The sequence below is a fragment of the Eschrichtius robustus genome, chromosome 19 (assembly GCF_028021215.1).
Source record: "Eschrichtius robustus isolate mEscRob2 chromosome 19, mEscRob2.pri, whole genome shotgun sequence".
Taxonomy (NCBI): Eukaryota; Metazoa; Chordata; class Mammalia; order Artiodactyla; family Eschrichtiidae; genus Eschrichtius; species Eschrichtius robustus.
Genome location: NC_090842.1, coordinates 61,198,564 through 61,209,897, shown reverse-complemented (window position 1 = coordinate 61,209,897; position 11,334 = coordinate 61,198,564). Strand labels below are relative to the sequence as shown.

Genomic DNA, 11,334 nt, shown 5'->3' with positions numbered 1-11,334 from the left:
ATGGTACCCGTGTGAAGTGAGGGAGGTGTTAGCTAACATTATATTGTGATACGCATTTCGCAATATATATGTATATCAAATCATCACACTGTACATCTTAAACCCAATCTTATACACCAATTATATCTCAATAAAGCTGGGGAAAAAACCCAAAATGACATTTCTCCTCTCTCCCACCCCCCACCCCAGGTTACAAAAGCAATCTTTTAAAAAAAATTTTATTTATTTATTGGGTCTTCATTGCTGCGCGCGGGCTTTCTCTAGTTGCGGCGAGTGGGAGCTACTCTTCGTGAGGTGCACGGGCTTCTCATTGCAGTGGCTTCTCTTGTTGTGGAGCACAGGCTCTAGGCGTGTAGGCTTCAGTAGTTGTGGCACGTGGGCTCAGTAGTTGTGGCTCGAAGACTCTAGAGCGCAGGCTCAGTAGGTGTGGCGCACAGGCTTAGTTGCTCCGCGGCATGTGGGATCTTCCCGGAGCAGGGCTCGAACTCGTGTGCCCTGAATTGGCAGGCGGATTCCTTTTTTTTTTTTTTTAAATTAATTTATTTATTTATGTATTGTTGGCTGCGTTGGGTCTTCGTTGCTGCGCGCGGGCTTTCTCTAGTTGTGGCGAGTGGGGGCTACTCTTTGTTGCGGTGTGCAGGCTTCTCATTGCAGTGGCTTCTCTTGTTGCTGAGCACAGGCTCTAGGCGCGCGGGCTTCAGTAGTTGTGGCATGCAGGCTCAGTAGTTGTTGCTCACAGGCTCTAGAGCGCAGGCTCAGTAGTTGTGGCACATGGGCTTTGTTGCTCTGTGACATATGGGATCTTCCCGGACCAGGGCTCGAACCCGTGTCCCCTGCATTGGCAGGCAGATTCTCAACCACTGCGCCACCAGGGAAGTCCCGGCAGGCGGATTCTTAACCACTGCACCACCAGGGAAGTCCCCAAAGCAATCTTAATGGTAAAAGTTTTTGGAAAACTCCCTCCTCCCCCCAAAAAAGTGGGAAGAAGAAAATAAGTATTACCCAGAATCTCATAAAGCAAGTTATTCAGATTGTTGTCACAGGGAGACCTTGTTCCCTCACATGTAAAACCCTCACAACCCATAGCCTCCTCTTCCCTGGATTCACATGTTCACTTTCTGGAGTACATCCTTGAAGTCATTTTTACAAGGAAGAGAATACCTGGGTGTGGGGAGGATAAAAAGTGGAGAGGTGTTATTTAGTCAAGAAAAATGCTATATACCAGCAATAACCAACCAGGAACTTAACAGAAAATCAGGTAACCTTCCCAAGAGCGATAAAAAACTAGAAGGTATCTCGGCAGTAACCTAATGAAGAACACACAAGGACTTTCTGGAGGTGTCAAATACTCCGGAGTGAGTTAATTTTATTCAAAAAGCCCACTGCAGTAGAGAGAATGCTCTGAGCTCCGAAATCTGCAAGCGGGAATTCCCTGGCTGTCCAGTGGTTAAGACTCCGCTCTTTCACTGCCAAGGGTCCAGGTTCAATCCCTGGTTGGGGAACTAAGATCCTACAAGCCGTGTGGTGCAGCCAAAAAATGAAAAAAAAAAAATCTGCAAGCATCTCAAAAATCAGACAGGAAAAGACATTGCTTATCTAGGGTAAGAGGGTTTCACAGTCAAGGGGAAGTTGCCTAGATGAGGAAAAGTAACCACAGTGGTTTGCAAGACACACAGGAAGTGTGTCTTCCTGGGGTCAGCGGGTTCTCAGGAGAAGCTGACGAGGGGGCATGTCCCACCTTTCAGTCCTTCGGAAGCGAGGGAAGCTACAGTTGAAGGCCCGGGGGGAGGAGACAAGCCAGACTTAAGTTTGCGTAGAGCAAAACAGAGGGTGAGAGATGGGCCGTGAACACCTGGTTGGACAAAATGTTGAAATCTTGTTCAAGGACAACCTGAATAAATGCCTTATTTGTGGTTTTCACAACTTGACATTGTAATTCCCCTCCACACTCTGAAATGTCCTGCCACCAAAGCTGATCGTTTATCTCCTTGGTTCATTGGGTTCATTGTTGCGTCCATGGGTGTTGGGACAGTCCCTGACATCTAGTCAGTTCCTTTATATATATATATATATATATATATATATATATATATATTTAGTTAGTTATTTAGTTAGTTATTTGGTTGTACCAGGCCTTAGTTGCGGCAGGCAGTCTCCTTAGTTGCAGCACGTGGGCTTGTTAGTTGCAGCAGGCAGTCTCCTTAGTTGTGGCATGTGAACTGTTAGTTGCAGCATGCATGTGGGATCTCATTCCCTGACCAGGGATCAAACCCAGGCCCCCTGCATTGGGAGCACGGAGTCTTATCCACTGCGCCACCAGGGAAGTCCCCATCTAGTCAGTTCTTTTTTTTTTTTTTAATAAATGTATTTATTTATTTTTGGCTACATTGGGTCTTCATTGCTGCAAGTGGGCTTTCTCTAGTTGCGGCAAGCAGGGGCTACTCTTCGTTGCGGTGCGCGAGCTTCTTATTGTGGTGGTTTTTGTTGTTGCGGAGCATGGGCTCTAGGCGGGTGGGCTTCAGTAGTTGTGGCACATGGGCTCAGTAGTTGTGGCTTGCAGGCCCTAGAGCGCAGGCTCAGTAGTTGTGAGCACAGGCTTAGTTGCTCCGTGGCATGTGGGATCTTCCCGGACCAGGGCTTGAACCTGTGTCCCCTGCATTGGCAGGCGGATTCTTAGCCACTGTGCCACCAAGGAAGTCCCTTTTTTTTTTTTTTTAGTCAGTTCTTGATAAAAATATATTCTTTAAAAAAATGTTTAGGGAATTCCCTGGTGGTCCAGTGGTTAGGACTCCACACTCTCACTGCCGAGGGCCTAAGTTCAATCCCTGGTCAGGGAACTAAAATCCCACAAGCTGCGTGGCGTGGCAAAAAAAAAAAAAAAAAAAAAATTAAAAATGGAGATATAATTGACCTATAACACTGTATAAGTTTGTATTGTAACTGTGATGATTTGATACACCTTGATCTATACATACAATTACATATTGCAGTATGATTACCACTGCAGTGTTGGAGCACCTCCATCGCATCGCATAATTATATTTTCTTTTCCTGTGATGAATAAAAATATATTCACTGTAAAAGGATACCAATGCCTGATCTCACCCTCCGATCCGCAGGTCCTGACTTTGTTACTCCAAGATGGGGCTGGAGCGTTAATGTTTTTCTTAAAGCTCCCGATTGATTCGTTTTAGAACCGCTGATGGAATCACAAGTGCAGAAGCAACTGGCCAGCTCTGTCTCTTTAAAGAGGATTTGTTTTCTCTGCAATGACCCTTTAATCTTTTTTTTTTTCTCTCCTTTCTCATCTGCCTAAAACCTTTCATCAGCCAAAAATGTGAAAAATGTGTTTCAAATATTTTCAGTTCCCATTTAAGCCCATTTAATGCTTAGCATTCATTGCTAGCAGGCAGACTATCTAGTACAGCCCATTTGAATTCCCTCCCCAAGTTTAACCCCCCAACCTGCCTCTCCCTCCGTAAAATCCAAGCTCTTCCCAGTAGGAGAGGAAGGAGCAGAGGTCGACAGGGGCCTGGCCTAGCCGGCCTTGCAGCCATGGTTCTGGCAGGTGATGGAAAGCTGTGGAAGATCTTCACCCTCATAGGAGGGTTTAAGCTGGGGAGAAACGTCACTTGATGCTCATTTAAAATCTCTTCCAGGGACTTCCCTGGTGGTCCAGTGGTTAAGACTCCGCGCTCCCAGTACAGGGGGCTGGGTTCAATCCCCGGTCCTGGAACTAGATCCGGCATGTCACAACTAAAAGATCCCGTATGCTGCAACTAAAAGATCCCACATGACGCAACAAAGATCCCAGATGTGGCAATGAAGATCCCGCGTGCCGCAACTAAGACCCGGTGCAGCCAAATTAATCAATTAATTAAAAAATCTTCCAGCTGCTAAGTCCGTTTTCCACTGAGCCCTCAGCACCACATTCAAAAGACATACATCAGATCATGCTACACCCCAGCTCAAAATCTCCCACTGGCTCCCATCACACACTATGGCCCACCAGACCCCAATAACCCATCCCTGCCCCCCATTCTCTCTCCGATGTCCTCTCCTCCCACTCTCCCCATTGCTTAGTTCTGCTCTAAACATACTGGCCTCCTGGCTATTTCCCCAGCGTGTCAAGCACGCTCCGGCCTCAGGGCCTTTGCACTTGCTATCCTCTCTGACTGGAGCACCCCTCCTCCTCATGACCTCATGGCTGACTCCTTCTTGTTACTCAGATTACTACTCACATGTCACATCCTCAAAACTTAACGATTTAAAACAATAAATGTATTATCACACATAGTTTCTGTGGGTCAGGAATCCTACAGGAGTGGCTTAGCTGGGTGGTTCTGGCTCGGGGTCTCCCATGACCTTGGGCTGGGGCTGTGGTCATCCAAAGACTTGACAGGGACTGGAGGGCCCACTTCCAAGGAGGTTCACCTGTGTGGCTGGCAAGCTGTTGCTGGCTGTTGGCTAGGGCCTCAGTTCCTCTCCATGTGGGCTTCTCCGCAAAGATGCTTGAGTGTCCTCACAATGTGGCAGCCAGTTTCCCACAGAAAAGGTGATTCAAGAGACCAAGGTGGAAGTCGTAATGTCTTTTGGGATCCAGCCTTGGAAGTCACATTCTGTCACTTCCACAGCATTCTATTGGTCACACAGAGCAGTCCTGATTGGATGTGGCAAGAGACTATACAGGGGACTTCCCTGGTGGTCCAGTGGTTAAGACTCTGCGCTCCCAATGCAGGGGGCCCGGGTTCGATCCCTGGTCAGGGAACTAGATCCTGCACGTGGCAACGAGGATCCCACGTGCTGCAGCTAAGATCCGGTGCAGCCAAATAAATTAAAAAACAAAACAAAACAAAACAAAACAGGGACTTCCCTGGTGGCACAGTGGTTAAGAATCCATCTTCCAATGTAGGGGACACAGGTTCAAGCCCTGGTCCAGGAAGATACCACATGCCACAGAGCAGCTAAGCCCATGCGCCACAACTACTGAGCCTGCGCTCTAGAGCCTGTGAGCCACAACTACTGAGCCCATATGCCACAACTACTGAAGCCCACATGCCTAGAGCCCATGCTCTGCAACAAGAGAAACCACCACAGTGAGAAGCCCGCTTACCGCAACAAAGAGTAGCCCCACTCGCCACAACTAGAGAAAGCCTGCACACAGCAACGAAGACCCAATGCAGCCAAAAATAAATAAATAAATAAATTAATTAATTAAAAACAAAACAAACAAAGAAGGACTATACAAAGTGTGAAGATCACTGGATCATCTTAGAGGCTGGCGGCCACACTCTCTCATTTTCTAGCTCATCACCTTGACTTATTTTCTTCATGGATTTGACACTACCTGAAATTACATTAATTATTCCTTTGTCTCCCTTCCCCAATAGTGTCATGTCCATAGGGGCTGGGACAGTTTTCTATTTTGTTCACTGCTATATCCTCAGTGTCTCAAACAGAGGTTGGTACATAGTAGGTAATCAGTAAATATTTGCTGAATTAATAAATGGAGAATCTACTTTAGGGGCGGTCTTTAGATCATTGAATGAGCTTTTTTTCAGGTGTCCAGGTGAAAGATAACAAGGGTTTGGACTAGGGAAGGATTGGAGAGAAATAGATAGGTATTGATATGGTAACCCGTCCTCTTGCAAGTTTCTGATCTCTCCCTGCTACAATCCATCCTCCAAAGAGAGACAGAGTGATTTTCTTAACAGATAAATTAAACATTGTCTGTTCCCTGCATACATCCTCCATAGCGCCATAGCTCCCTAGTGCACAGGATCAGGAATTAAAGGTGACCCAGGAGCTAAATGGGGTGATTTTGGAGGGTTAAGATTATCGATGCCTTGCTCTGGTTGGGGTTAGGGAGAGCAGAGAGCTGCTTTTCTGGATTCAAAAGATCTCTACACACTCTAGGTCATCTCAGACAATATAATTATCACAGCTGCCCACAAGAAACTAAGGAAACTCTCTCATGATGGTAAATAATCGGCATTTATTTTATTGTTACGTTCAGTTTCCTACACTCACAGGAATCTTTCCTGGGTCCCAGATTCTTTCTGCAAGTCTCTGATCATGCTTTACCTGGTCCATGCCTCCTCATAGTTCCAGTTTCAACTTAGGCACCCCCTGTTGACCCCACATCCAGGCAGGGTTAGGTGCCTTATCTGGACTCCTCTAGTGTCCCAGACTTTCCCTAGAATTTACTTATTTAGCATATTTATTGCTTATTTTCTGCCTTCTCCTCTAGAACAGGGGTCCGCAACCCCCAGGCTATGGACTGGTATCGGTCGGTGGCCTGTTAGGAACAGGCAGGCACAGCAGGAGGTGAGCAGCCAGCGAGCAAAGCTTCATCTGCCGCTCCTCATCGCTCGCATTACCACCTGAACCACCCTTCCACCCCCCCGTCTGTGGTAAACTGGTCTTCCATGAAACCTGTCCCTGGTGCCAAAAATGTTGGGGATCACTGATCTAGAATGTAAGCTCTGTGAAAGCAAGGAAATTTCCAATCCATGAACATGGTGTATACATGTCCATTTATTTAGATCTTCTTTAATGTGTCTCAACAGTATCTTGTAGTTTTCAGTATAGAAATCTTGCACATCTTTTGTTAAATTTATTCCTAAGTATTTTTTTAAAGATTTTTTTGATGTGGACCATTTTTTTTTAAAGTCTTTATTGCATTTGTTACAATATTGCTTCTGTTTTATGTTTTGGTTTTTGGCTGCGAGGCATGTGGGATCTTAGCTCCCCAACCAGGGATTAAACCTGCACCCTCTGCACTGGAAGGCGAAATCTTAACCACTGGACCACCAGGGAAGTCCCAGTATTTTTGTTTTTGATGCTAATTGTAAAGGGAATTATTTTAAATCTCACTTTACAATGGTTTCCTGCAAGTATATTAACATAAGACTGATTTTTGTATATTGATCATGTATCTTGCAGCCTTGCTAAATTCATTTATTAGTTTCAGTAGTTATTTCGATTCCTTAGAATTTTCTATATAAACAATCACATCACAGGAATTCTCTGGCAGTACAGTGGTTAGGACTCCATGCTTTCACTGCTGAGGGCCCAGGTTCAGTCCCTGGTCAGAGAACTAAGATCCCACAAGATGAGCATCCAAAAAAAAAAAAAAATTACATCACATGTAAATATTGACAGTTTTACTTCTTCCATCTGATCTTTATGCCCTTTATTGCTTTTTCTTGCCTTATTGCACTAGCTAGGATCTCCAATATAATTTTGATCAGAAGTGGTGGGAGTGGAAATCCTTGATTTATTTCCAATTTTAAGGGAAAAGTAGTAAATATTTTACAACTAAGAATGATGCTGGTTGTAGGTTTTTTTGTAGATGCCCTTTATCAGATTGAGGAAGTTCAGGGCAGAGAATTTTATCTGTTCACTGATTTATACCAAATGTGTAGCATAATGCTGTCAGAGAGCACTTTCTCAGTAAACACTTGTTAAATGAATGAATGCATATAAGATGCATGGCACAGTGGCTAGTAATTTGGCGTTGGACTTTAATTAACTGTGTGATTTAGGGCAACTAATTTAACCTCTCCTCTTCCTTCTCTGTAAAATGGGGATAATAATGGTACATATTACCTAGGGTTGAGGATTTAATGAGAGTATCCATGTAAAGGAAGAGCACAGTGTCTGACATGGTTAGTGCTCAACAAACATTAACTTTTTTTTTTTTTAAACATTAACTTTTATTACCTCACTTCTCTGAGCCTTATGTTTTTTTCCCTCTATAAAAGAGGGAATGTTCTAATCCTTAACTCCTAGGGTTATGATAGGGTTAAATGACATTATGCACATAATGTGCCTAGCACAATTCCTGGCACAGAGAAAGTCATTAATAAATGTTTGCTATTATTATTTACCAAGTCCCCTACCTATGTTGAATGGAGGGACATGGAGATCTGTTGATCAAGGACCCAGTCCACTGGAAGCTCACAGCCTGATGGCAGGGACACATAAGTATAGGAATCATTACAACACTGTAATAAGGGCATATATAAAGCCATCTGTGGACCCAGAGGCGGAAGCTGGCTGCTGAAATCTGACAGTTAAATCAGGTCCCTCTCAACTCAGACATTGGCTTAGACCTAAAAGGAAACAATTGTTTATAGCAGGAAAAATTGGAAACAATCTAGGGCTTGGAATAACTTGTGGTACGTCCTTATAATGCATCAGTGTGAAGCTTTAAACTTGCTGCGGAACAGGGGATGGGGACTGGCTGGGGGCACCGGATGTGAATTACTTTTCATTAGACCACTTTGTAACTTGCATCTTGTACCATGTTCAAAATAAATAAAAATTTTAAAATAAAAAAAAATTATGCTATGGAAAAATATCCAATGCCACCGGTCAATATTCACGATTGACTGCTACCATATGAAAAAAATTAATTTGTCAAACGGCAACCTTTTACACCCGCCTAGAAAAAAGGCGGAATAGGGGTACAACAAAATATTAGCAGTAACCGCCCATTGGTGGGATTAATGTTGAATTTTACTTTCTCCTCTGGGCTCTTCGAGATTTTGCAAAGGTTCTACATTAAGCACCACGAGTTTTGTTTTGTTTTTTGGCTATTAAAGGTATTAACAAAAACTACAAGTCCCGGTAGATTTCGCGCCTCCGACTTCTGAAGACCGGCCTTCCCCCTGCGCAATGAACGCTGGGATTCGAAGTCCAGCCCCAGAAGCAAGGTGGGACGCACAGTACCGGCACAGATGACAGAGGAGGGATCACCGCTATTTCAACCAGTGGACAATGCGCACCGGACCTGAGTGGCACACGCAAAACCAATAGATGAGCGGCTAAGCCTGAGTGACGTGCGCTTCAGCCTACGGGCGGCCCATGGGGCGGTGCGGTGCGCCGCGGCCGTAGTGCGAACCATGGGAGGTGGCTGGTGGTGGGCTCGGGCTGCCCGCCTTGCCCGACTCCGCTTCCGGGGGGCGCTGCTGCCGCCTCCGCGGCCCCGGAGCGGGGGCGCCCGGGGGTCCTTTGCTCCTGGCCATGGCCCCCGCGCTGGGGCTTCGCCGCCCCCAGTGTCCGAGCTGGACCGCGCAGACGCCTGGCTCCTCCGGAAGGCTCATGAGACAGGTCTGGGGCTGTGGCTGGGGTCGGCCCGGATGGGAGAGGGGGTTCCGCATAGCTGAGCTGTCCGCGCGCGCGAGTGGAGGATGGTGGTGGGATTTCTGCTGGAAACGGGGCCCGGGCTCAGGAGGGAGAAGGGCTTCCGTGTAAGCGCAGGGAAGCGCTGGCTGCAAGAGCGCAGTCTGTCCGCATAGGAGAAGGGCTTGTGGATGGGACCGTGGGTCCGGTTTATGGGGTGCAGTAGGGATTGGAGAGGTTGGTCGGGTCAGGACGGGCAGCCTTATCAAACTGCGCTGTCTGGGTGGGAGAGGCTTCCAAAGAGGGCTATGGGCGGGGGAGTTGCCTACAAGAGGGGGCCTCGTTGGAGTGGCCAGTTCAGATTAAAGAGGCGACCACTCTGCATAAAGCGGGAGCGTGGAGCCCCACAGAAGAGGGAGGAAGTTGCGGATTAGAAGAGGGAACAACCAATAGAAGAAAATCTCTGGGCTGATTGGAGGGCGTGCTGCTCCTGGCTGCAGGGGGCGGGGCCTCATGTGGGCGGTGGGGGTCCGGATTGGAGAGGACTGGTCTTGTAGGTACAGGATGGGGTAGGGGTGGGGGGATTGTGACCCGACTAGTCCCCGTTAGTGCCACACCAAGGACTTGAATGGATGTGAATGACACCAAGGAAGAGCATACCCAGCAGCAGATAGTGAGGTTTCAGAAAACTGAAGGGGGAGGCTGGAGAGAGGCCTGGGGGAGTGGGGGGGGGGTAAAAATTTGTCGGGAGGTCTGAGGAAGAAGTGAGGGGGCACCCCTTGGGGATACACATGTGGGGAGGACGTTGACCAAGATGACCTCTTGGGACCTTCCTCTCCTCAGATTTAGGTTCTGCAATTTTGATCTTAGATCCTCCGCCAGATTCTGCAGACTGTCTTGAATCTTTGGTGTTGCAGAGTTTGGGGTGGGTAGGGGCTCAGAGGTGGAGACGAGAGAGGGTTTTTGGGGGATAGGGTTTGGTAGGCGGACCGCCAGGACAAGGTGGGGATTTGGGGCCAGACTGGGTGGTGAGATGAAGAGGCGCCCCTCAGTTTGACTGTCTGGGCTGGGGGGCTGCAGAGCAGGGTTTGGGCTGATGCTGATTTCTCTGCCCCGCCCCACCCCCTCCAGCCTTCCTCTCCTGGTTCCGCAATGGCCTCCTGGCATCAGGCATCGGGGTCATCTCCTTCATGCAGAGTGATATGGGTCGGGAGGCCGCCTACGGTGAGTGCAGACCCCAGTGTCGCCCCCACCAGGGAGTGTGGGCGCTCCCTCCCCCACTGGGGAAGGTAGACTCCTGCCCCATCCCGTCACCCCCCCAGAGTAAACGTCGCTAGAACCCCTCATTCTTCCCCCACCGGAAGCGGCCTCACCTTCACTTGTGAGTGTCCACCTTCTACCCACCCCATCCCTACCTCCTGGGCACTGGACCCACCAGAGGGGGTGGCTCAGGGCAGGGCTGTGGGTCCTCATCCTTTCCAATCTGACTTCTCAACAAAGATGAGGGTCCCTGTCCCAGCCCCACCCCCAGCCTGGTCCTGCCCCTGCCCCTCCGACCTTATCTTTGCTCTCAGACCAGCCCCCCACCTCCAAGCCTAGCCACCCCTCCGATTCTTTCTCCTGTCCCCGACCTTGGCTCTGTACTGTCCCTGATCCCTACCCCGCTCTTGAGTGTGCCCCATCCCCTTTCTAACGGGCCACCTCAGTCCCGTGAACGGCCTGGGTCCCCAGGATCAGCCTCCCTGACGCCGGCCCACACTCTGTCCCACAGGCTTCTTCTTGTTGGGCGGCCTGTGTGTGGTGTGGGGCGGCGCCTCCTATGTGGTGGGCCTGGCGGCGCTGCGGGGGCCCATGCAGCTCTCGCTGGGGGGCGCGGCCGCAGGCGTGGGCGCCGTGCTGGCCGCCGGCCTGCTGTGGGCTTGTGCCGTCGGCCTCTACATGGGCCAGCTGGAGCTGGACGTGGAACTGGTGCCCGAAGACGACGGGACCGCCACGGCGGAAGGGCCGGACGAGGCGGGCCGGCCGCCACCGGAGTGAGCCGCAGGGCCGCGGGGAACGGCCGGGCACTGGACTGCCGGGGCCCGAGGACCGGGACATTAAAACCTGACCCTTCCCTCGCTCCCGATTCCGAGTGGTGGTTGCTTTTGCGGGGATGCCGAGCGAAGGAGGAGGGTAGGGGCGGAAGGCGCTGGGGGGCACGCGGAG

General features: G+C 49.0%; 1 protein-coding gene across 1 annotated transcript; it reads left to right on the top strand.

Annotated features, from left to right (window-relative positions):
* The first annotated feature begins 8,868 nt into the window (after window positions 1-8,868).
* On the top strand, window positions 8,869-11,248 carry TMEM160 (transmembrane protein 160). Its single transcript, XM_068528308.1, has 3 exons — window positions 8,869-9,117; window positions 10,261-10,353; window positions 10,901-11,248. Exons 1-3 carry the CDS (start codon window positions 8,910-8,912, stop codon window positions 11,164-11,166), a joined length of 567 nt encoding a protein of 188 aa, XP_068384409.1. The 5' UTR covers window positions 8,869-8,909; the 3' UTR covers window positions 11,167-11,248.
* The last annotated feature ends 86 nt before the right edge of the window (window positions 11,249-11,334 follow it).

Excerpts from the sequence above, each read along its gene's own strand:
- TMEM160 (XM_068528308.1), top strand. The coding sequence starts at position 8,910 with ATGGGAGGTGGCTGGTGGTGGGCTCGGGCTGCCCGCCTTGCCCGACTC. Across the intron at positions 9,118-10,260 it reads CCGGAAGGCTCATGAGACAG|CCTTCCTCTCCTGGTTCCGC; the intron begins GTCTGGGGCTGT and ends CACCCCCTCCAG. Across the intron at positions 10,354-10,900 it reads GGGTCGGGAGGCCGCCTACG|GCTTCTTCTTGTTGGGCGGC; the intron begins GTGAGTGCAGAC and ends TCTGTCCCACAG.